This window comes from Spodoptera frugiperda, chromosome 18 (genome assembly GCF_023101765.2).
Source record: "Spodoptera frugiperda isolate SF20-4 chromosome 18, AGI-APGP_CSIRO_Sfru_2.0, whole genome shotgun sequence".
NCBI lineage: Eukaryota > Metazoa > Arthropoda > Insecta > Lepidoptera > Noctuidae > Spodoptera > Spodoptera frugiperda.
This window is the reverse complement of record NC_064229.1, coordinates 9,761,510-9,787,267: the sequence shown is the minus strand read 5'-3', so window position 1 is coordinate 9,787,267 and position 25,758 is coordinate 9,761,510. Positions and strand designations below refer to the sequence as shown.

Genomic DNA, 25,758 nt, shown 5'->3' with positions numbered 1-25,758 from the left:
GTGGTGACTTCTGCTGTGTGTGTAAAACTATAACCTGCTTGGCTACGGTATTATTATTAACCTTAAGTATTTATTGTTACATTACAACCAAATAATAGTCATTAGATCATAACAATATAAAAAACATTTAATTAAATAACACCTACGACTAAAACTAAAAAAACTGTACAGCGCCATCTCTACTAAAAAGTACAAACTAAATAGTATTGTAGTATACAATAAAGCTGCACGCGGGGTGAACACCCCGCTCTTCTTTCTGGACAGCCAATGTTGTTATTAGTTCACCATATCCTCACAAGATGTCACTATTGTCTGATAATAGTTCAGTATTACTAGGATAGATGGCGCTTATCTAAATTACGAATTCATGTAAAACATTACCGAGTGAATCGAAACTTTACGAGACCCAGGAAACTTTAAATAATTGTTATAAATAAATACCATATTTCTAGGGGAGTCCCAAATTACTTTGGCAATGGAAAATACGAGCACAATATCGCGGATAGTACCTAACTAATTATCTAAATAAAAATAGATACTGAGTAATTCGATTTAGTGTCTTGGAAACAATGAATAAATTCAAAGGCAATGTTTTCAGCTGGTATAGCTTTTGGCGACAGGCACGAGTCTATTAACTTTTCCGCAGCATCCCTTTCTGAAACGAAAAAATAAATACATTAGGTACAGTATCTATTAAAATGTTTCATCAAGCTAATCTACGCTTCAGACTTGAAGATAGCTTGTTCTATTAGGCAGTAGGTAAGTCAGATTCATTGTTATATTTCTTCACTTTCTGTACGAATAAAGTTGAAACTATACGATATAAACTCCAATTAATATTTAGTTCGAACTGGGAATCGAACCCGAGACCTCTTGTTCGGCAGTCGCACTTGCTACCACTCGACCAACGAGGCAAGGAACTGTTGGTGTTTAAAAAAAAATGAATACCACTCTTACCTTCTCTGGGAACCATTCTTAAAGCGACATCTAGTTTATAAACTCCTTCCTTGGTCATTAATCCTCTTTTCATCATCACACATAACGCCCACTTCATTGCCAGGGGTCTGGCGTTCTAAAATGAAATAGTTTAGTAGGTATATAGTCCAAACACATAACATATAGTGACGATAGTTCTAATACGAACCGATAAAGAAATTTTAAGGTGATATTTTACTGATACAGATTCATTAAAATGAATATATTTTACAAAGAATTTAAAACGACCAAAGATTTTTTTTTTTTTTTTGAGGAAGAAAAATCCATTCAATGACTTCTCCAGCCTTGGGTGAGTCAAGAGAGAGTGTCAATCTCTTAGTGACTAAATTCCGTTCCTACTCTAGCTCTACTCGTTAAGCCTCAAGCCCTCATCAGGGCATCAGGACATCAAGCCCTACTGGGCTGCCGGAGTGCAACCCAGCATAAAAAATCTGGTGTTGCGTAGTGAGCCGTGGCGCGGCAGTGCTCGTCGAGAGCTATATCATATTATAGCCACTTTCTAAATATTTTCATATCAGCTAACATTTAATGTTAAATATAAATATAAAAAATCGGCTAATTGATACGGCGTTCCGGAGCTGCGGACTACCTAGCGGGTTTACCGAGGTTCCGGTTCGAAAAGCGTAGGAACGGGGTGGTTTTTAGTCTGTAAGAGTGCGACACTCTCTTTAGCCTTACCCAAGGCGGGAGAAGTCGATGGATGATTTTCCCCCTTAAAAAAGTGATACAGTGTTCAGCAGTCGGTATTTTAATACGTACCCACGGTATACTCCAACGCCCATTCTTTATTCCAGCGATTATATCAGGATCAACTCTTGTCTCCTCTATGCATTCCATTTGATACCTCTTCGCTAACAGCATTTCGCCAACCCTAGGATCCTAATAAAGAACATAAATATAATAATGTAAGTAGGTACTTGGTTAAGTAATCATTAAGTCTTTGACTGCCAATAGAAAACTGTTGAAGGCAAATTCTCTAACGTCGGTCACCGGTGACCCCCGTGGCGTTTAAAGTGCTAAATGACTGAGTAGGTACGGCGGTTACTCATGTAAAAATTAAATGGTTGCTTGACAGTTGTATTTATAATATTCATTGTGTCAGTAACAGGGCCTGCCCGACATAAATCGTTTTAGGGTTATGATTGAACCCACTGAGGGCTTGTCACAATATTTGGCAATATATATAGAACCTTTGTCAATTATAAACTAGGAATAACTTGTGTAGGGGTTCTTTCGATCAGCACACGAATGCGAGATATTCACAATCTTCGCATCGAGAGTTCACCACCTCGCCCCATTAGATAGTTTAGCACTATATACACGGGGGTCACCGGTGACCGACGTTAGCGGAGGATTTGCCTTCAACAGGTTTCTTTTGGCAGTCAATATCTTCGCGCGAATAAGGTAAATAAATGTCCTAACAAAAGTAGGTAGGTGGTAAAATTGTTCAAAAATAGTACCTGCGTCGTTTGCCCCCAGCCACGAATAAGATTCACAATAAATACAGCAACCGCCACATTTATCCTTAACATTTTTTGTAAAACCACATGCACATGTGCTTCTATGATAGAAAATTAAACGAATGTTTCATTTTCTAATCAGGAAGCCATTTTATTAACGGAAGACGTACTGATAACAATGATTTCAAAATATTATCAGTTTTGGTAGGTATATTATCTAGCTATCATAATGGCTTGTTCATACGGTGGAAGATTCTTGGAATATTAGGTACCTTTTACCCTAAATGTACTTTAGAAAACATCATACATCTTACGTGTATTCTAAAGTACATTTCGTGAAAGATAATCTTTGACAAAAAGGTAACAAGGATTTTAATATTGTATTTGAATTGATCAATTTACCGAACGAGGGGCCGATCTTTATGACAACGTGTTATGATAGTCTTTGGGTGAGGCTTTTGGTTACCAGTGAATGATTAGTGGTTAACATTGTATAATGATAACTCATAGAATCAATAAAAAATCTTGATGATAACAATATATAGAAATAGAATAATAATATATAAAATATCAAACAGTCGAACAACGTCGCCGACCTGGAGCTGCGGACTACCTAGCGTGTAACCGGGGCTCCGGCGCAAAAAGCAGGAGTAGGGGCGGGGTTTTTAGTCAGTAAGAGTCTGACCTTCCCAAGAAGTCATTGGATAATTATACCCACTGAAAAAAATCAAACGTCGGGTCGGAGCTCTACCGCGGAAATAAGTGATAAGTTATCATTACCGAATTTTTCAATAATCTTCTAATAGGCAATTTAAAAATTCCTCTTTTAAAAGTTTAAGAGTTAAAAATTCACTTCCTATACCATCTGAACCAACTCTTATAGAAAACTTCACATCCTAGAAAGAAACAGTGGACTGTGACAATAGTTATTGTATTAATATCAATGGATGTTTTGTTTCACCCAAGGTCACCTAGTTATGGGAAGGAAATGGAAGACACAATACATGGGATACAGACATTTATTATGTCTTGACCTACTTTTCTGTCCCTGTTTCTAGGTTTTTTAACCCAATATGTATTAGGTTTGAACTTAATATAAATAACTACTACGCTTGAACATGAGTCTGTTCTACAGAAAAGGGTGTTTGTCATAATCTACACGATAGGTATTGACATGTACAATGACGGATGGGATTTGTGTATTCTCTTGTTAATTTACTTTTCCATCTTCCATTTATATTTGAAAACATTTTTTGACCGTGAGGGGTCCAAAATACACCATAATGTCATTAGAGATATATTTTGCAAAAAAAAAAAGGTATATTCATTGAATGTAAAAAAATTGATATAAGTTCGGAGGGTTGAAATAAAAAATCAAAAAGTAAAGTTCTTAAACTGATGATTTTAATAAATTCGTAAAGGCAGTTGACAAAAAAATAAGTCTGTTTCTTAATTCAAATAAAAAATCAATCCCTGTAATCCGAATTATGCCTAAACAATTATCATTTTAAAATAAGTATTTTTTTAGGGTACAAAGAAAAATATATTATTATAGCAATTTTAAATCAGTCGCTACTTGAATTCGGTGGTGTTAAGACGTCTTTGAGCGTTGAATAAATATTAATTTTGTTAGGAAAAAAGAAAAGGGCTGTAGCAGAAAATTCTCAGGAAGAATCCGAAGGCAGCTGGTGTTCTGCAATTACAAAAAAATCGCATGCTTAGGGTCTTTTTCATGGTAACACTTGACGTAGTTCCAGGCTGTCTGATGAGGAGTGTTGCCTTTGTTGGCCAGGCAGGCGTCAATAAGCTTCTCCACGGTCGGTTTGTCAGCTGAAAAAAGGAGTAATGTTAGATACATAGACGTGATTAAAAAATTATATATCTTCTTGATTATACTAAAATATATCTAGTTTATCCAACTGGGAGTTGTCTCCCGCGCGGTTTCACCCGCTCTAGTCAACTCCTATTGATCATAGCGTGGTGTTTTATAGCCTATAAGCTTCGTTCCGGTGATTAGCGTGTTCAAACAAAAGAACAAACTCTTCAGATTTATAATAGCATAAGTTTAATGCATTTTTGCTCAGATTCAAATAAAGATCTCTTTGTTTAGATAAAAATTGCACACGTTTTACTACAATTTAAATATGAGAGAGTCATGCCACGGCAAGATTTTTCCGGCTCGACTGGAGTGACACCTTACAGAAAAACGATATGATGTTTCACGTCGGTTTTCGCTTGCGTTGTGTTTCTTCATGTGAGTGAGGTTATAACGCCTCTGGTATTTCGGGTATCCATGAGCAGCGGCCATTGCTTACCATCAGGTGATCATAAAAAACTATTAAATAATGTATATTCCATTCATCTAAACAGTTTTACGTACTAACTTACTAAGAGTAATTCTCTTGCAAAAATACATTCATAAATCTCATCATACATGCTTCCCATTTGCTTCCAATAAGCTTACCTGGGTTAGGAACCTTGGCCAGAGCGACGTCCTTCTTGAACTTGCCGTCCTTGGTCATCAGTTCTGACTTCATCATCATGCAGAGAGCATACTTCTTCAGGGGCTCACTCTCCGTCTAAGGCATAATATAGGTACAGTAAAAGTGGGGTGAATAGGTGGTCACTAGAGGTAAATAGGGACGGAAGAGGGGTGAATAGATACTATGAAGAATTTCCGCGGTTTCACCTATTGGCCCCTCTTCTGACACTATTCACCTATCGATTCCTATTCACCCCATTTTACGGTAATATAAGTTTTTAAACTGACATAGTCACTAACACTATTATTAGAACTTGAGACGGGATATTTACCATGTTTGATGAACTGTTCATCCGTGATCATGGCGCTTGCAACAGTGCCGAAATATCGGAAACTCATCGAAATAAATAAACATGGTAAATATTCCGTCTCAAGTTCTAATAATAATATAGGTAATGTTAACACGAATGAAGAAGAAATTGAGTGGATCGTTACTGGTCCAGAATTTAGAAATTTTGTACGTTAGACTGCCTTTTTGGTCGAGTGGTCGCAAGAGCGACTGCCGGGCAAGGGGTGTTGGGCTCTTTTGCGGTTGTTTGAAAATTTCTCAGTAGTAGTAGCACGGAGTCTGGAATTGTGCCCAGTATATGGCAATAAGCTCATCCCCTATTACATGGGACTTATAACACAAATGGTGAAAAGTATTTTACGTGCCGTATTGTGCACCTCTGCCTACCTTTCGGGGATAAAAGGCGTGATGTTGTTTTTGTACTTCATCGCGTATAATTATGAAGTTTACATGCAAATAAATAAGGATATAAAATCCCAACGAACAACAGTTGAGCAGAAAGGCATGATCACCTCGAATGGCCGGGGGTGCTCCTTTTCTTAGGGAACTTTACTCTCTGTTCATATCAGTTTCAAGTTGCATTCTAAAATTTTTCGTTTTCGATAATCCCAGCAAGAAACTCTAGATGTAAATACATATATCCCTGAGGGATCATTGGTATTTTCTCTCTTGTCTTTCTGCCACGGACCCTATTTTACCCATAAGTTTTGTAAAAGCTTAAGTAAGGGTTCAAAACCAAACATCAGGATCACTTAGTATGAGTTTGCTTTCCGTTTAAACTAATCGAAACAAGAACGAGTTCCGCGCTCTGATTGGCCAGTTCGAATAAACCAACCAATCAGAGCGCCGAACGCGCTCTCGTTTCGAAACTCGTACTAAGGGTACAGTGCTCCTAAACTTTTTATCTGCGATCTCCAACCCGGGCGGGTTGTCAGACTACCCTCTTATGTGAAGGAGGCTTCCACTAATGGTTTTTTTACCCGACTGCGCCAGAAGGAGGGTTATGTTTTTAGTGGAGTTCTTTATTTCCTTACCTTGTAATCACCGCCCTTCAGCTTATTGACCAGCTGCTCATCAACGTTGGTCTCAGTCAGACATTCCGAGCGGTGTTTCTTGAGTTTCTCTTTCTGCTCATCAGTCAGAGCCTGTGGTGGGATAAAAAAGATTAGTGACTGATAATTTTCTTTAGCGGAACACCAACATTTCTAATGAATTATTTTTTTACTTTTTCTATTGATTTAGACTAGATTAATTGGTTTTGATTTGGAACAATTTTTTTAGAACGAAACTTCGTGATATAATGTATACAGTTGCACAAAACTCTAAACGTATTAAAATTACAAATAATGAAATTAATATTTAACTTAGCTTTGCTTCAGTAACCATCGCATAAAAAAAAATTAGAGACGCCAAAAATCTAACATGAAACATTTAAAAAAAATAGTCGCAACCACATAAAAGGAATTGAACTCACATGAGCAATCAGAATGCAGGCAGCGAAAACCAACAGAGTCTTCATCTTGATACTTGTGCAGCGTTACTGTGTGGTATAGGTGCGCAGGAGTTGTGCTGTGTCCTACGGGGTGTCCCCGCTTATATACCCGCCGGTCGCAAGATCCTGTGGACTAATGGTAATCACCGGATTTCGTGGGGTTGTCAACATTTTGTCAGGATATTGGATTTGTATTATAACTTTCTTTTGATATAATTAAATTAATTATAACTACGGAATTCCCTTATGTGTCATGTCATGTCGTGGTGGCTCGGAGGTGTAAGGCTCGTTTTTCATGCATGAGAGTGCAATTTTAAAACCTACCAACCCGGAGTATCAATGTGACATTCTCCGAGTCATAATATGTACTTTCTATGATTATTTAGACACCACTGACAAACGGTGAAGGAAAACATCGTGAGGAAACTTGTACTTATGATGTCTTATTACAAGTTTGATCACCAACCCGCATTGAGTAAGGGTGGTGATTAATGCTCAAATCTTCTCCATGTGAGAAGAGACTTTTGTCAGCAATGGACTGTCCCAGGCTGTTGATGGTTGATGATGGTGGTAAATGCATTTCTAATTCTTCTGGTCGATCGCTTGCTTTCAGGTGATTCGTCAGCTAATTTGTCACCTTAAATATCCCATAACAAAATCCAATGCCTACTGAAAACACCTCAACTAATTTGGAACCACGATATTGTTCTCATCATTTGATACTGAGAAAAAAATAAGATGGAAACAGTGATATCATGGTCCGTAATAGTCGGGTTATTATATTACTCTACATAAGAAGGATTTGCCATAATCTTCACGATTGGTAGACGAGAGCGTTGGATTCGTTTCAAAAGTGCCTAATAAATGACTGCACGGTTGACGCGGTGGCTCGGCAACTAGCTGCCATGCAACAAGTATCGGGTTTGATTCAAGCACGGAGCAACTCGGAGAACAATAATTTGTAGATCACACAAATGTGAGGATCACACAAATCGGTTCTGTGTGACATGTGTATGTGAATTTGTATGTTTGTACCCACGACACAGCAGTATTTAAAAAAAGATTTGACTTTGATATTGCAAAAGTAATGGTTTACCAGACAACGCTGCTGCCCATTCCCAACATGTGGACGCATAGTCAGTCCTTCCTTACGATACCTGCCAGGAACAGAGAGAACAGAGGTGGTGACAAAAATTTAATTGTACTCTGTTCTCACCAACCAATTACAGTACCATGAACAGATTAACAGTCTTCTTCCCAACGAAGGGTTCACCAATACTTAGAAGAGTTCGCTAACAACTTTTTTTTTAATAATTCATAACCATAAAAATTACATCAAAGGTTTAGTACTCCTGGTTGATGCGTGGGTACGTCTGGAAAGATCTGGGCCCGTCTTGTAGGCACATAGCACTGTAGCGTCGCGTCCACAACGAGCAACATTTTGATTTTACTATTTTTTTATTAGGTAGGTATTTCGAAGTTGATATTATCTAGATCTGTGTTTCCCAAACTTTAGCAGAAATGGCTGCTACTTGAGCCCAGTAGGGCTGTTGCCTGACCCCGAGCTGCGGACTACCTAAGCTCTGGGTTACCGGGGCTCCGGCTCGGAGGGCAGGAGTAGGAACGGGATAGTTTTTAGTTAATTCTGACACTCCCTCTCGCCTCACCCTAGCCGAAATAAACGATTGGATGACTTTCCCACAAAAAAAAATACAATAGATAAATAATTAACGTCACAAAATTCCACCTGCAACATGTAGTTTAAATATTAAGACACCTTTTATCTTAGATTTTTTTGGGACAAGCCCGCCATAACCTCCTGGAACTGCAACTCCTGTAAGGCAGAAGACATGTCCTGTATAACCTTTTGTCCTTAACGAAGTTTGGTCGATAGCCATTAAGGTCATTATTTTCTCCATAATGATCATAATAACAAACTACTTTTTTATTTGACGCCCTTTCTGGGGACCGAATCGCACCATTGATTGTCCTTACTTATTTGAGAACCACTGATCTCAATAGAAACCGGCATGGAGTCTGTTTAAAGTTCTAAGAAATAAATGCATATCGATTTGAACGAATCATTTCTTTTCGCTTTTATTGCTCGGATAAGTATATTTTTATTACAATTTTATAATTATAGTTTATATCGACAGGTTGTTTGTGCGAAATGTAATATGCGATGTACTTGTACATGAAAGAATCGATTACAGTCGACTCTCGTTAATTCAAAATTATAGACAGTCTGACTAAAATATTTTGAATTTGCAAATTATTCAATAGTTCGAAATTTAATTGAACTTGAATAAAAAATACATGAATTCTTATCAACCAGACAGAGTATCGGTTTTCAGTTAATGATGGCAAGTAGACCTTTCGAGCAAGGAGTCTTGCGTTTGTTTTCTGAATCTAAAAAGTATTATAGGTTATTTTTTAAATAGTGTCGGTTTTATGGTGATATACATGGGACTCATAAGTAGCAGATACTTAATATTTGCACCTCTACATAAACCTTTAAGTAAAGGAATGCTATGTTATTACTCAAAGTTCCAACTATTAAATTAATAACATTCAACAAAAAAACTAAACAAAGGATACCTTACGGAACAAAAAAAAAATACCTCTGATCGCTTACTCAATAATATTCAGTTATTTCCAGTTAACGCACGTAGGATGCGTATGCGCACCACTTTAGGCCTAACTGATAAATTGCTAGCGACCAATCAGACTAACGACATAATGCAATAAACGGACGGAGTTGTTGATTTATTGATGTACGTTGACCCTTATGCCCTCTGAGGTTTGGAAGATTTTCATTGCGTTTAGGTTATTTTTTCTTGTAAACATCATGTTTTCATATGTAACACTATATCATTGATTAAATGAAGTTAAGCAAAGTACCTATAATATCACAAAAATCATATCAATCAAAACAGCAGTAAGGGTCACCAATTTTTTTAAGTGTGGTAGAGGCATACTTCCTCATGAGTTCTCCACGAGTCTTGTGAGAAAAAGAGAATGGGCCGGCTCGACCGGACTGATATCACGGCCTCACAGAAAACCAACGTGAAACCACGGTCGCCTTGTGTTTTGTTGTGAGAGCGAAGATACCGGCTGCCCAATTACCCCCTCCCGAATCTTCCCAATTCCCGATTTCCAAACAACCCTTAATTCCAAACCCCCAAAATGCCCGCAACTCACTTGTAAGGCCTCTGGTGTTTCGAGTTTCCATAGGCGGCGGCGATTGCTTACCATCAGGTGATCCGTCTGCTTGTATAGCGGGTTAGCCAAAATTAGATGTTACATTAACTATCTGCACCTCTGCCTACCACCATGTTAGGTTGCGGTAGCTTTTTGGTAGCGTAGTATCTAATACTATAATGTATGTATATCTCGCAAATAAAGTCTATCTATGTATTTGGTTTCGGCTGCACAACATTCTCTATTATCAAGGGCACCAATAAATCCAGGTATTTCTTATCATTTTTAACTGATTAAATCTGCTTAAGAAATGGTATATTCCAGTTTCGACCTTAGTATCTAGACCGACTTAACTGGAGCTGCGGACTACCTAGAACTCCGGTTCAAAGCAGAAGTAGGAACGGGGTGGTTTTTAGTCAGTAAGAGTCTGACACTCCCTCTCGCCTCGCTCAAGGCGGTAGAAGTAATTGGATGATTATTTCTTTGTGGAAGAAAGTGTGGGTTTTATACGGGGACATTATAAGCCTACGTTGATTAACCGACGAGTCGTTAAATTTTTAACTCTCTCAATTATTGTTTGCTTTAAATTATTGTGAATCTGTGTTGTGTTTCGTCTGTTAAAAGGAAGTTCCATATACCCAACCCGCTATTTGATTGTTAATCATTTTCAGTGTCCTCCCTCGGGAAACGATATCGCAATTAAACAGTTTTCTACCTAGAAGTACTAATACTATAGTGTTGCAGGTATAGTCGGGCTTTTTATGACGGGGAAAAATTATACAATGACTTCTCTCGCCTTGTGCGAGGCGAGAGGGAGTGTCAAGCTCTTACTGACTAAAAACCATCCCGTTCCTACTTCTGCTTTACGAACCGGAGCCCCAGTAACCCGCTAGGCAGTCTGCAGCTTACGCAGGCTATGGTGACTGCTTACCACCAGTCAGGTCAAAAGCTGTTGTTCCTACCAGTAGGATAACCTTCGTTGCGACCGAGGTATGACCACTCACATACATCAAAAACCCCTGACTATTGGCACTGCTGAACTACATAAGCCAGCCAATAACTCAATATTTCACCCAACTGCAATATTTTTAAAAAAGTCGATGAAAACGTTGCAAGCCTCAAATGCTCAGCCGTGGAAATTTTGGCAGCGTACCTCGCATGCGCGGGTTTGAGTAGGTCTAACCTAAAACAGAGTGTTTTTGGTACCGCGGCAAAACACGTCGGTAAACCACCGACTTACGGTTGTGACAATGTAAACAAATAAAGTTGTACCTACTTCAAAGAAATTCGTGTTTAAATTAAATAATAATAAGATTGAAAATGGATATTACTGTATACAGTTTTAAAATTTATGGTGAGTATTGTTTGTGTTTTTTTTTATTAAATTACGCATGTATTGTTGTATTGCATGTTGATGCATTTTGTTTTTATGGTGCTTGTTCTTAAATTCGTTTATTTTTAATTTTTTATCAACCTTTCCAACTTGCCAATTTCTATGTATATTAATCTTGATCATCATCTTTTTTTCTAACCTTTTATTTAAGTTAATTTTATTTCAATTTTGCTGTAGTGACCGCGTGAGTATTAAATGTCGTATAATAAAGGCATAATGGTTTAGTTTTTTAAGACTAGGATTAGTTCGAATGGTTACATTATGTTAGTTATTTCTTATATCGTTGTGGGAATTGGTAAAAAATAAATAGGAAATTAATAAATCATCTTATTTAAAAAAGTATCTCTGATCTGTCATACATAATATTTTGTACAGAATGTAATCACCTCAATATTACTCTAGACCAGATTGAACCTAAACGAACTACATTTTACTCAAGTAAAACTTTGAACAAACTTCAATAGCGCCCCAAGCTGAAGCTTGTATGCAGTAAACAGACAGCTAACTTCAGACTGGTACAGATTGTCCGCATTGCGCATGTCAACCCCCAACGCACTTCACACCAGTCGAAAATAACACATCAACGCGAAAATCACACATTTTATACAAAAAATCTAATAAATTCTCAACATCTGTGATAAAAGAATAATACACTGTTTTTTATGGGACGTTTTTATACTAAAAAGGTAAAATTTTTAGTGGAAAAGGTATTGAAAAGAGGGATTTTCTTTATGTTTTGAAATTCGTATACGGAGGCGAAAGACAGGTGAGTTCGGTTTTCTTATGTTTTTTTCCTACTAAAATGTGATTATTTTAATTTTGTATTTATGTAGCTATACAATATTAAAAATAGAAAATGTATTTTTATAAAATTTCACATTTTTTATTCCATATTGTAGGTTTTTTTTACTATAAGGTTGATCGGTTGATTCCATCTAATGACAGAGATATTTACTAAATTATTCAAGTGCCAAGCTATCGATTTTCAAATTAACGTGTATGAAAATAAGATTTTTTTCCGTGAACACAAAGTAATGAAACCTGTTGATTGTACAAGTACAATGTATGTAGTTATTAGACACTGTACTACACTATTATATCTAGGGCTACCTATTCATTACTAAATACTAAAATGTAGACTAGACTTGAAAACACGCATGTAATGTTTACATGTCCTTTTATCACACCATCATTTGCAGACATTCATTATTTACGTCCGTCCGTTCTAAAATTAGAGTGTAATCAACAGCATTATTCTGATTACGAGCATCACATAGCATGCCCCCATTCAATAAGCATTGCGTGTACATATTTTATAATTGTACTATCCGGACATTGACATGTTTCTAAAAAAATCCCTTCCACCGAAGTTGTCCGCACTGCAGCGTCGAATCGATCGCGGCACCACGCATGCGCAAACAAACGACGTTTACGTCAGTGGTTGTAGAGCGCGGGTGGGAAGTCGACGACATGCCGAAACCGACACCCGTCGAAGATCTGGTTGTCCCTCCGCAGGACACGAAAATATGCGGAACCATCTGCATCTGCCAGATGACAGCTGTCCTCAGTGCAGTGTCACTGGTATACTTGACAGTCGCGATCTACATGCCGTACACTAGAGCCATCGCGTCCGGGATCGACCCTACCCCTATCATGTGTACAACAACAAGGGCCATTAACAAAGACAACTGTGACTGGGGCTCCTGCGGCGAATGGTGCCTCAGCAAGACCTCCGGTGCCTGCATCCAGATCTACGTCAATGTGAGGAAGAATGGAACGTCTTTACTACTCTCGGAATGTGGAAGTGCTGCGAACAAAACATGTTTCGGTATCGACCAAGAGAATGCCAAGAAGTACCACTGCATCAGGGACGAATGTAGAAACTTGACAGGCACGTTCAACTGTACTGAAGGAAAGTGTATCAACATAACAGACGCTTTCGAGTGCGCCTTCAGAGAAACGGATCCACCTTTAAAATGTTCCGGGAGAAGAGGGAAGATAACTTGTATAGACGTCCACGGACTATTTTCTTGTAACAGAGGCACTTGTAGAAAAATAAGAACACCTTATAATTGTGATCGTAGATGCGTCGACATTCCTACCCGTAATAAAAACGTGATAGTACTAAGTGGGGACAGAGTGTTTTTAGCAAGATGTGCGAAGTTAGTTCAAGAAGAAAAGAACGAAGTGGTTTGGACTGACTCTGGTGAAGAAGTGCTAATGTTATCGTGTCACGCAGTTCACAACGGAACGCAAGGAGTAGTTGCCATAGATTGTATCAACGCCGCATTACTTCCGCGCACAGATATTGCAGACCTGACGAACTTCACGTACCTTCAATATTTATACCAATCTAGAGCGACACCTAATCGTGTGATAGCTCCTTCTGAGGTGGAACTAACTTTAGCAAATGACAGCCGCTTGATGATAAACTTAGAAGGATGTGTGAATACTTTGGCTGATGAATGCAAAGAATTCTTGAAAGATTATGGGCGTGATGGAACTGACCACAACGCAAAAGCACGGTTCCCTTGCTTCTATATGGAAAATAGCCCTGACACGGTTGTGGCCCGATTTGATCTTGAAACAACATACCGTCAGTTCTTAGTTGCTTTGGTTCTGCCAACAGTATTGGTCGTGGTGTCTTGTATAACTTTAATGTTGTGTCAACGGACCATTGAAGTTGGTGATGATGCAAAGATGAGATTTAAGGGGTGCGCTGGTGGTCAAGCCGATATGCAGCTGCATCCAAACGATCCTGTTTCTCCACTCTGAGATCAGTCACGTGAGATATTTCCTATTGTTTGTGTTCTCACTTTTCAATCATAGAATGCGTGGTTATTTTTGGCAATCCTCATTTTTGGTCCCGACTTATACAGCCCTACAGTCAATGTAGAATACAAATCAACCTTAATCAATAATTGCATATTAAGCCTATTGCGTAATCAATTTGAAACATTTTGCTAAATAAACAACGAAGTTTCAACTATACATATTTCACTAGTAAGACCGCAAACTTGTTTTAGAAAAATCGATAGCTTGAGCGACAAAATAGGCGCTGCCCTTGACATAGTTGTGTAAGGCTGTTTTCATACTGAATAATTTAAGGGTCTGTGATTTAATTTAATGCGATCATTTTGAAGATTTGTGTGATATTACTCTTGTTAGGTAACTAAGTATTAGTAATAGGCACTAGTTGGTTTTATAACCGTTTTTTGACTACTTAGTTTGGTTAGTCTACCTTTGTGAGTCATGAAGTGTGGACGTCTTGGTTCATAGTAATGATTTTCAAATACGTGTCTATAGTATTTAATGATTTTAAAGCAATTCTAAAGCTCCGTCAAACAGGTTTATTGACAACGAAAGGATTAATTGCATAAAAAGACATTATTATTGGATATTTCAAACTTGTTACTAAAACGTTTTTGTCTTCTGTTTCAGGCGTTCCCCTCCTCTGTGAGGGTCCGGCTAGTTCACTAAGAGACGACTAACCTGCTTGCAATGCTTTCTACTGGCTGACACTCCCTCCAGATGTCTACTATGAGCAGATCCCGGGCGAGCCTTTCTCCAGCAGCCTCAGAAAGGTCGACGCTGCCTATGGGAGCGTCTGCCGAACCAGGCAGCCCAGACTTCAAGTCTTTGGAACAACCTACGAGGGAGCAGCTTCTAACCCACTTTTTTGAAAGATTCAAGTTCTACACATCACTCTGTCTAGGAACATCAGCCATACTCGCAGTCTTCGCTTTCCTCTTCTTGATACCCTTCGTGGTGGAACCTGCTATTCAGACAATACTAGCGGAGTTCGTGCCAGAAGCGGGTATCTGCTCTGTCTCTGAACATGTGCACGCCGAGACCTTGACCAACTGCACCTGGGCGTCATGCAGAGAAGGATGCACGACTGCTCACACTAAATGTCATAAGATACGTGTAAATTTAGCTAGAAGACCGTTTGTAGAAAATGCACCAGTGCCGACTGAATGGGATGAGACTGATCTAAAGTTTCTGATAAACCCTGAAGGTTGCGGTTATCCTCCACGGGTTAATTGTTCGGTGTTTGCGACTGATTACGCGGGCCCGAGAGCTCCGAAGATTTTCCCTTGTTACTATAGTATGACTAGGTCAGACCTGGTGGTGGCGAGGTACTCGTGGGAGTCGACGGTGCGAGGGTTGATCCTGGCTCTGGTGCTGCCCACGACGGTGTTCGTGTTCAGCCTGAGCGTGCTCGCGTACTGGCACTGTCGCTGCTGCGACAGGGCGTGTAACAGACGAGTGCACGCCGAATCCTTTGCGAGTAAAGAAGAGTAAGTTGCACCATTTGTTTATTGTCCTCATTTTTTATTCTTGTAGTCATTGGATATTGTCAGAAATGTGTATAGTCATTTTGTTTTTATATTCATTTCTGACAGTATAAGTAGTGTTTCCCTTTTATTTCGATACCTATAGTGTAAATTACTGGACTTTCAGGTCCTATCTCAAGTATGGTGTTGGAACATCGTAGTTTTAATGGATTAGTTTAACAAGTACGTTAAATAAATTAGAATTTTGCACTGTGCTGTGTGATCTATTAGTTAATATTTTGTAGATTGTCTTTGTAACAATTCACCGTCGTAGGTTGGTTTGAACTAACATTTTTATATCAGTAAATAGTTCACAAAAATTTCTAATAAAACGATATCTTAGACTGTTGGCTTCATCCACGATAAAATTCACCGTAAATATAGGCAATTCTATAGCTCTTGCAAAATTAGCACATTAAAATATTAGCTCTAAAATCTGTCTTACAATGTACAGCAATATAACATTCCTACTTAAGTATTTTATAACACCTGAACTAAATTTTAATTATCTCCAATTTAAAAAATATTAATTACCAAGTCATATCATTTTTCCCCATAAAAATAAAACTGTGTAGGTATTACTTTTTACCTACAAAAAATAAGTCAATAATGAATTTTTAGTTTGACTTTTATTTTTCGAATAATGATTTTTCATTTTCCATTTTTAATTTTTACAGCAGCAAACTGTTGTGCGAGTTGGATGACGATCCTAGTGATGATGTGTTCTGACGCCGAGCTTCAGCTGCCCGCCGCCGCGCCCCCCAACGGAAACCTGATGGTTACGCACAACTCTAAACTAACTGGGTGAATACTTGAATAAACTAGGCTTACGAGACAAATGGCATGAACGCTAGTTGAATTGAGTTAAAAGTCAATGTGGAGTTTGAAATACTAGTCCTATAATTGCAATAAGTAAAAAGGAAATAATGGAGTTTGTCTTCTCTAGTCGAAAGTGGCAAACTAAAATTTGGTTATTAACTCCATAATGACAAACTAACGTAATATATATCAAAATAGCATACAGGTCAAGTTTGACGATTCATTAATCTCACTCACTACATGTTCCTGGCAGTTAACAGCATCGTATTAGAGACTCAGTTACCATTAAAAAGAAAAGAGTCAGTGTATGATGATACCTTGATGTGGTACTTTAATGTAATTTGTCGTGCATTGGTGTTAACTGACTTTTTTATATCTTCGATTTGATAAGCGTTTGTGCTATTAGTCTTGGGAAGCTAGATACCGGTACTCTAAAGATATTCCCTATACCTACCTAAATATCAATAAAAATCTATCTAATATCCTCTTCACTATCGGTTGAAAAATGCCTCAAATTGGAAGGTTGTGACATTAAAATTTAAATAGCAGCACTGAAATATTATACTTCTATCATAATACCATCAAAGCCTTGTTATTTATTTAACTAATAAATATAATATCTACCTACTATTAAAGATAAATCCCAATTTAATTTTTCGGATAATAGATTTGTAATTCATAAAATAAAAATAATGAAATTTTAACTATTCAACCGATAGTTTTTCGATTATAATAATATTAAATAATGTCATATCTCATACAGCATTTGCGAAAAAAAGAAGTGCAATTACCTTATAAAAGCCTGCAAATCATGGGGTGGTGTTATTTCAGACCAGTATTAATATATTATGAATTTTATGGCGGGCATTAAGGCTTATGCTTAAAAAAACATTTATGAAAAAAATAATATTAAATATAATAAAAGAACGTCTCTTTATTCTTAAACTGAGCTATGCCGGATAGTGTTAAGTCTTTTATTTTATATTTTTTGCTTCCGGAAACGCGTGATCAATTATTATGTTTATTTTTTACTTATAAATTAATAATAATAAACATAGATAGAATAAAATAAAATAAAAAAATATCATCCGAATATCATGTTCAAATTCGTGTACCTTAATAAAAATAATGAACAATTAAATAATATTTTTGTCCGCATATTTTGGAAATTATCGAATAAAAAAAAGAAAATAGAAAAATGGACAATATCATGAATTCATTTTGGAATATTAAAAGTAGAATACACTTTCACAACTTCACTCACACGCCTATAGTTGCGATTACAAAATAATAATTATTAATGTAAATAAAATAATAGTTATTTTAAGCAGATTTATTACTGTAACTATTAATTAAAATATAACTTGCATTTGTTTTATTGTAATGTTATGAACAACACGAAGAACCATTGTGTAATAAATTGTATTTATTTTGGCGTAAATTATACTATTTTTGTTAGTAGTTATATTATGAAATAGTAGCTTTATAAGTGTCATAATTAGTTTTAATTCAGCTGTCCAGTGGTAGAATTAAGTTTGTGTAAAACTAATGAAGCACATGGTTATTGAAAATTAGCTTTATCATATTTTTTTATTTCTCTTATGTTATTAAATTATAATTTTTATCCCTGTTTCCTTCTTTTTTTTTGAAAAAAATAATTAATGTTCATTTGTTTTCTATCATTTAAAATTATGTATAAAAGCTAATTTTTAATAACGTTGTACGTATATAACTATTATTTTAATTGTTAGCTTCTACTAGCCACGACTCTACTATTAAGTTAAATTAAATTAAAATAATATAAAAAAAAACTGTTGTACATAATCTGCCACATTTTGTGATATTACATTTAAATTGAAAATATTGTTCAAAGCTTTAAATTTAAATCAATCTCTATTTGGGTGTAATAAACGTACTTATATTAAAGTTTATTTTATTCAAATTGTTATAAAAATAATTATAAAATTATATTATGTCATTTCTGTGTTACATTTTAAGTTATAATTATTATTTATGTTACATTATAATATTCAAAATGTATTTGTAAATTATAATCGGAATGTTGTTCGCTGTGAATTATATGAATTATATGTAAATAATTATAATTATATAAATGTTTTGTTTCAGTCTAATGATTAGATTTTAGGTAATAATTATACGCAAGTGATGCATCAAACGGCAACAAAACACAAAGTGTAATGACAAATAAAGCTTGTTTTGTAATTTTGTTTTATTTAATAATAATAATTAATTATGTAAGTATAAACATTATATCTGGCTAACTCCTAAGGGAATATATTTTTTATGTTGCCGGTAAACGAGCAGACGGATCACCTGATGGTAAGCAATCACCGCCGTCCATGCACATCCAAAATTCCAAAGGCACAAAATTTCAAATTACAAGTGCGTTGCCGGCCTTTTGGGGGTTAGGCATTTAAGGGATTTGTGGGAATCAGGGATTGGTAAGGGGGTACCTGAGCCTCCAGTAACCTCACTTACACGACGAAACACAACGCCAGCGTTGTTTTACTTCAGTATTCTGTGAGGCTGTGGTATTACTCCCGGCACTCACCAAGACTTAAGATCTGACATTTATAAAGATACTGTATCTACTTAACTGTGGCTACTGTAGTTATAATGTCTATTTAATTGCCTGAAGTACGAAATTCTGGGTTAAATTCCCAGAAAACTTTTTTTATTTTGATGACCCTAATAAAGAAGAAAGAAAGGAAATAGTTCATTTGCATCTTAACATAAGCAAATCACAAATAAATAGGTAGGTAATAAAGAAACTAAGCTGTATGATGTGTGCATGCTATGCTAGAGGAGGCCCATGATCCTGGAGTGACAATCATGTGCTTTTGATAGCGATAGATTCATGTTTGTTTGCTGCTCTTTTACTCAAAAATGACAGAACAGATTGAGATAAAGGCACACATAGTTATAATTTGTAATACTACAACTTTTATGTCTTTTTATTTAAGGCGCTTTCTTTTTATTTATTTCTTTTTATTTATAGTGTCTTATAAATCTGGATATTTACAGGGATCAAAATATTGAGCTAATTTATTTATTTATTTCGATTGTTACTATCACTGTCACCTTTACAGGAATATTTTACAATTAAGTAATAATTATTGATGTCATTATTAAAGAGCAATATTATACATAATATTGAATTAAAATTGGTTCCAAGATAGACGTTCAATAGTTTACTAAGTTGCTAACATAAGAACAACTAGGCATAATAAAAATGCTTGCTTTGGATCAATAAAAAGTAATAATTTAACACCTTAAAACTCGCACTAGTGTGATAAGCGGCGCGGGAGAGTTTTGTAAGACCGCTACGTTGGTTTAAAATTATTTACGTAGTTTTTTGATTTTCACATTGAGCCAGAATCTCTAACTCTTCGATAATTAAATGCAAATAAAAAGTTGAGAGCTGTAATTGCCTTCGGAGACAAAGGACTTGACTAACCTGTATCGAGTAAGTAAATATAAAAGTCCACGTACCCCAAACATTAACTTTCGACAAAATTATGTCAAATTCGTGTCAGTCAATATAGATTTTTTTGTCTATTTTCATCACACGTGTGGCATTTACTGTGATAGAAGAGTAGATACATCAATCACTTCTATTCCGCCTGGTGTCTTACACGGCGTAATACGTGAGCGATTGCAAAGCGTGCTTTATAATCGAGTTTGCTTCTAGATCGCTCATGCAGGACATCGCTTAAAGACCACCGCTTAAAGACCGACAAGACGTGCGTTTGGCCAAGGCCACTTCAATAGGTTTTGGCAGTTTATTGTTTACGCACCGCGCCAAACCGCTTCGCATTCGCTTCTGGATCGCTCACGGAAGACATCGCGACACATTTAACAGGCAAAGGGCAGCAGCACTCTCTTATGAACCTTATAAACTAAGATCTCCAATCCACGCTAGAAAAAAACAACAGCAACCAATACCCGCTAATCGCTCCGCTCACCACTAAAAGCAACCGCTAAACAGAATTGCCAGTATTTTAAAAGGGTTGAACGACCGCACATGGCACGGTACTTGCGTTCCACTGCATTGCCGTGGGTCTACGACACACCATAATGTTATATTAAATATTTAGCACAAACCTGTACATAAGGCTATGTGACATGGTATTTTATGAACATTGTTCTTGAAGATTTCAGATGTAGAAATGTCTTAGTAAGATTTTTGGAGATCTTTAGAGGAATTGAAGAAGAATATTCTCATAATCTTATGGTGTTTGAAGAAAATGCCCAGGCCTTCACCTCAAAAAGCCGCAATGCATACGTAACTCTTCTGGTGTTGTTAGTCACGCAACGGCAAGATGACAGTTTATCTGTAGGTTTGCTTTTTGTTGCCTTATAATTAGAGATTATAGAAACTTAGTATATCATTATGAGCCCTTATCGTTTATTTAAAATGCAGTGGCTGATTCTCAGATTAAAAAAATTATAATAATTTAGGAACTCAAAACGTTAGGTCATTGAAACGTGGTCTTTAGATATCTCTACCTACCATTAAAACCTTATCATCAATTGATAAAAGCCCGTCTTACACGAGTAATTCTAAAAAAGAATTTTCCATCACGTAACTATGTAGGTATATAAAAGTCACAGGTTTTCGTGAACAAAACGACTTGATAGCCTTTAAATATTTGATGTAGAAGTATGACCTTGACAATTGAAACGGAACAAATTTACGGCTTAAACGGCACCGTTTCTATTCTTTGAAACAATTGAAGGTTTCGAATTGAATGAATTTTCGACATTTTCGGTTTAATCGTTCTTTAGGAAGTTGGTAGTCGGTGTTCTAGATTTGGTTTTCAATATTTAGAGGGTGATTTAAGCAATTTACGTCACTTTTCTTGCTTTAAGTTGCTAAAATTGATATGTTATTCTATTTTAATTTACTTGTGTTTACTTAGTTACTGTAAGTCGTGGTATCACGATGTTCTCACTAAATTTTTATAGGTTTATTAGTAGTAAGTCCTTCAATTAATGTTGTTATTATTCTTATAAGTTTATGTGCTAATGACCGCAACATGTTTTAGTTTTTTATTTAAATGTTAATAATAGTTTTTCTTTTTTTTTTGGTTTGCATGGTTTAGCTGTTACTTTCTTATTTTACATGTACTCATTTTAGTTCTACTGGTACTTATTATGTCATTTTTTTTGTGAATGTTGGTTAACCTATAATTGGCAACTGTGTAAGTCCTAGACATATAAAAATTGTACTTTAAGCTTTATCTACACAGAAGCTGTTGGTAAACCCTTTATAAATAAATAAATAAATAAAGTAGTAGAAATGGAACGTAGGTATCGATTTGTATTATTGTCTAAAGGTCGGTTGTAGGATAGTTAAATATTAAATTTAATATTAAAGAGCAATGCAATTAGAAATAATATAAAAATACTTTTTCTTCTCCAAAAAGACCCTCGGCTTCTCTTTTTTTTTAAGGCGGAATATCATTCGATTACTTCTCCCGCCTTGAGTGAGGTGAAAGAGAGTGTCAGACTCTTACTGACTAAAAACCACTGCTTTTCTACTCCTGCTTTTCGAGCTTGAGCCCCGGTAAACCCCACAAGTTATTTCGCAGCTCTGGAAACCTCTCGGCTTTCGTTAACCTCTGTCTCATAGGTCAAATTGAACTTGAATTGTTTAGTTTAACAAAACTAACATCTTATTCTGGCATTTTTAGCAATTAATAAGTTCTACATTGTATAGTTAAATTTAAAGCAGAAAAAAATAGTGTAGAATCTTTGGTTCATACTTAACATGATGGAAAATTAAGTGCATTGCAATTTCATACTAATTGTATTAAATTCTTTGTACCGCACTATCCCCATGGGTTATGCTTTTGCATTCTAATGGCCTATGATCGTTTAGTTGTAGTTTAAATCGTCGTTGTGTAGTGACCACGGCTTTACAGAAAATCGTCGTGAAACAACGGCGTTGTGTTTCCTGAACTTAAACCCGTAAAAAGCCAGCAACGCACTTGTAACACCTCTGGTGTTTCGGGTGTCTATGAGCGGCGAAGATTGTTTATTATTAGGTGATTCGTCTACTCGTTTACCAGCTATTCTCCTACGCTATGGAAATCTTTTCTCAGTACTTGCAAATCGTTTTCAGTTTTCAGTAGCATGTAATACAGAAATGGGTCAGAGTTTATAATTACAGCGTTTCAGTCACGGAAATGCAATTACTGTAAACCTTCCGGGTCGTTGAACCTTTTTCAGCTTTCCGTTACTGAAGTGCAAAAAGGTTTAAGCCTCATTTCAGTGAGAGTTCCACGAAATATCGTTTTCTGGTTTTATAATTATTCATTTTAAGCTATGATTTGAGACGTCAAAGTAGGATAAAAACCTCTCTACCCTCCTTTCACTCCGCTCTATGTAACTCTATGTAACAGCCAATCCTGATGATGTTCAGAAAGTCAGATTGGATATTTGGAGATAGTAAGAGACTGGAGAGTGATCTCTTGCTACCTATCCTACCTTTTTGCCCCAGAGCTGCGGACTGCCAAACGGGTTACCGGGGCTCCGGCTCTAAGAGCAATATTAGGAACGGGGCTCAAGTCGGGAGAAGTCATTGGATGATTTCCCCCGTCAAAAAAAGCATACCTTTTTCCTAATATCATCAACATAATGACTAAAATAATGAACATGCATTTTATAATAAAATTCGCAGTGCAATAAAACTCAACACTAATACTTTTCTTAAGCCACCTCATAACAAAAAAATACAATTAAAAGATAGCATTATTAGGTACACAGAAAAAGCAACTCAAACAACAAACAACAGATTTCGAAATCGCCCTTCCAAAGAAAACTGCGGCAAACAGCTGCATTTCTAAACGTCGCGAGAGAAATTAAAGAGAATTTTACGAGCCATATAAATGTGTCATAATGGCTTTATGAAAGTGCTCCAAGCTTATTTAGTGACGCTAAAGTATATTAGGATTATATTGTTTTACTAATAAGGGTCAAGTTGTCGCCAATATGTCTAGTGAGGTTTCAGTTAATGTATGACAAATTATTCCGAGGTTTTCATAGTCAACAACGCGTGACCTGCTGCTACTAGACAGGAAGGTCTATATCTTCTGTCTGTTCTATCTTCGGCCACATCTTCGCTTCGCCATCCTGGCAGTAAGCCGGGTTGGTGGCCAATGACTTATCAACTTTAAAAAAAGGTTTATCACAAACTGTTACAGCTCTGTCTCTGCACATGTGTAGTCCTTAAGACATCCACCATGATATCCACGAGAAGAGCAGTAGTAGTGAAGAATTTATTCTAATCTAGCTTCTGCCAGTGGCCCACGTTTCGATGAGACAAATAGACCTATTACGCAAGTCAGCTCATATACTCTCCGTATACCAAATTCCATCAAAATCCATTCAGCAGTTTCAACGTGATTGACGAACAAACATCCAAACAAAGTAATGTGCCTATCATCACCACGGGGCTTTATTCTTAATACAGAACTTTGAATGACAGCACTTAAATCTTCTAAATCGTATATTTTCAAAGGCTTGATAATATCTGGTACTAACTTTAAACGTGTTATAGGAACATAACCCACTCCTTGAATCAGGACTTGGCATAAAGCCAATGAGAACCAGAATAAGGAAGAACGTCCAAGAATTTTAATGGGTCAGATTAAATTCTTCGAGATAGTTTATTGATGTCATTATGTAAGTTATAAGAGGTGCACTGAAGAAGGCCGTTTCATTATTACATAAGATACAACAAGGCCTCTTATTCTTACACTTGTGTTAAAGTTTCAAGCACTTATTTGAAATAGACCATTTAGAGGCATTTTTGAAACAAGAATTTATTGTCAGTCCATCAGTTAAGTTAGGTGCTCATTTCACCCGGAGCTGCAGACTGCCTAGTGGGTTACCTGGGCTCCGGCTCGAAAATCAGGAGTAGGAACGGGGTGGTTTTTACTCAGTGAGAGTTTGATACTCCGTTTAGCCTCGCTCAAGGTGAAAGAAGTCATTAGATTACCCCCTCAAAAAATAAAAAATAAATTTGGATTCGTATGTAAGTTGTGATTAACATACGAGTATGAAAAGCCATTTTGATTGACTAATCTTATAGGTTACTTCATAGAGTATAAACATTAAATCACAATTAATTGACCTGTTAAGTAACTGGTAAATACTCAGGGTCCAAAATCTGTCCGTGGTAACTTCATCATCAGTAATATAATACTTACTTACGTTTTATATCCAGTATCACAGTATACTCTAACATATTCCTAAACATGGAACCACACACTTGTAAGATATTGAGCCATATTTCTGACCCCCATTAAGGAAATTCATCTAAAAATCTATGGAGGTCGTTACGGATTTTACGTGCCCTGGCATGGAGGGTAAAACAAAATTTACTGGTGCCTCTCCACTTCCACATATAAATTCTGTTTCCTTTACTCTAGATTTGAAACCAAAATAGAGCTCCAGGTATCCACAACCGCAAAATAAACGAGATATTAAAACTACAATGATTATAATCTGCTTTCAATTTTAATTAGTGCTCAGTTTAAGACAAAGAAATCGAATCCATTTCAATGTATTTGTTATTGAAAAAAGAACTTTACTACTTAATTAATTTAGTTTATTTCTATTTATCACCAACCTACCCCAAACAGGAGTCATTAACCCAGAAAACGTAAAGCATCATTCATTGCACCCGAAGCTCGATCACGAAGAATAGTAACCAAACATAGCCAGCCCTGTTTCCCAAACACAGAAACCTGGCCATAACGTCCATATTTGTAGGCAATACAGACACGTTTCTCCTTAAAATTGTATAGAAACGGCTGAGGAGAGTGCAAGGAAAAGTAATCTTAATAACATTCAGGATTGGGACCTCAGAATTGTAAAACAAGACTGTCTGTCGCCGTACTCTGTCGGAACACATGATACCGCTGTATCGACCCGACGAAGCGACGCGCGCACTCCAATAACCACATCTGACCAACAAAATATAACAAAAAATGAATTAAAAATCAAAAACTCAAACTAAAATTAATAAAAATAATGAAATTTTAGTTTCATTTTTACTAAAATATTATTTTTACATTTTAATTTTATGCGCTACGGCGTAGGTCTGAATTTTGTATTTTCGTTTGATTTTTAATATTAGAATATTGTTTTTGCGTTAAATGAAAGTTGTAACAGAATAAATGGTTAGTTAAGGATTTTT

At 36.4% G+C, this 25,758-nt stretch overlaps 4 protein-coding genes across 4 annotated transcripts; 2 read left to right on the top strand and 2 right to left on the bottom strand.

The window, feature by feature from the left end:
* Window positions 1-130: 130 nt before the first annotated feature.
* LOC118278103 (uncharacterized) lies at window positions 131-2,612 on the bottom strand. The gene is made up of 4 exons (XM_035597175.2): window positions 2,457-2,612; window positions 1,756-1,875; window positions 958-1,072; window positions 131-655 (listed from the first exon to the last, which is right to left on the bottom strand). Exons 1-4 carry the CDS (start codon window positions 2,526-2,528, stop codon window positions 522-524), a joined length of 441 nt encoding a protein of 146 aa, XP_035453068.2. The 5' UTR covers window positions 2,529-2,612; the 3' UTR covers window positions 131-521.
* Window positions 2,613-3,838: 1,226 nt separating this feature from the next.
* On the bottom strand, window positions 3,839-8,128 carry LOC118278025 (general odorant-binding protein 56a). Its single transcript, XM_035597078.2, has 5 exons — window positions 8,114-8,128; window positions 6,762-6,912; window positions 6,322-6,432; window positions 4,921-5,035; window positions 3,839-4,286 (listed from the first exon to the last, which is right to left on the bottom strand). Exons 2-5 carry the CDS (start codon window positions 6,804-6,806, stop codon window positions 4,156-4,158), a joined length of 402 nt encoding a protein of 133 aa, XP_035452971.2. The 5' UTR covers window positions 6,807-6,912; window positions 8,114-8,128; the 3' UTR covers window positions 3,839-4,155.
* Window positions 8,129-12,783: 4,655 nt separating this feature from the next.
* Window positions 12,784-14,148, top strand: LOC118278022 (uncharacterized). The gene has a single exon (XM_035597076.2). The coding sequence runs from the start codon at window positions 12,784-12,786 to the stop codon at window positions 14,146-14,148; it is 1,365 nt and encodes a 454-aa protein (XP_035452969.1).
* A 756-nt stretch (window positions 14,149-14,904) lies between these two features.
* On the top strand, window positions 14,905-18,752 carry LOC118278024 (protein tipE). The gene is made up of 2 exons (XM_035597077.2): window positions 14,905-15,674; window positions 16,388-18,752. The coding sequence occupies exons 1-2, from the start codon at window positions 14,905-14,907 to the stop codon at window positions 16,437-16,439; spliced, it is 822 nt and encodes a 273-aa protein (XP_035452970.1). The 3' UTR covers window positions 16,440-18,752.
* The last annotated feature ends 7,006 nt before the right edge of the window (window positions 18,753-25,758 follow it).

Coding starts and splice junctions, on each gene's coding strand:
- LOC118278024 (XM_035597077.2), top strand. CDS start 14,905: ATGTCTACTATGAGCAGATCCCGGGCGAGCCTTTCTCCAGCAGCCTCA. Junction 15,675..16,387: donor TCCTTTGCGAGTAAAGAAGA/GTAAGTTGCACC, acceptor TAATTTTTACAG/CAGCAAACTGTTGTGCGAGT.
- LOC118278025 (XM_035597078.2), bottom strand. CDS start 6,806: ATGAAGACTCTGTTGGTTTTCGCTGCCTGCATTCTGATTGCTCAT. Junction 6,433..6,761: donor CCTGCATTCTGATTGCTCAT/GTGAGTTCAATT, acceptor ATCCCACCACAG/GCTCTGACTGATGAGCAGAA. Junction 5,036..6,321: donor TGAAGGGCGGTGATTACAAG/GTAAGGAAATAA, acceptor ATTATGCCTTAG/ACGGAGAGTGAGCCCCTGAA.
- LOC118278103 (XM_035597175.2), bottom strand. CDS start 2,528: ATGTTAAGGATAAATGTGGCGGTTGCTGTATTTATTGTGAATCTTATT. Junction 1,876..2,456: donor GCTGGGGGCAAACGACGCAG/GTACTATTTTTG, acceptor GTTCTTTATTAG/GATCCTAGGGTTGGCGAAAT. Junction 1,073..1,755: donor GGCGTTGGAGTATACCGTGG/GTACGTATTAAA, acceptor ATTTCATTTTAG/AACGCCAGACCCCTGGCAAT.
- LOC118278022 (XM_035597076.2), top strand. CDS start 12,784: ATGCGCAAACAAACGACGTTTACGTCAGTGGTTGTAGAGCGCGGGTGG.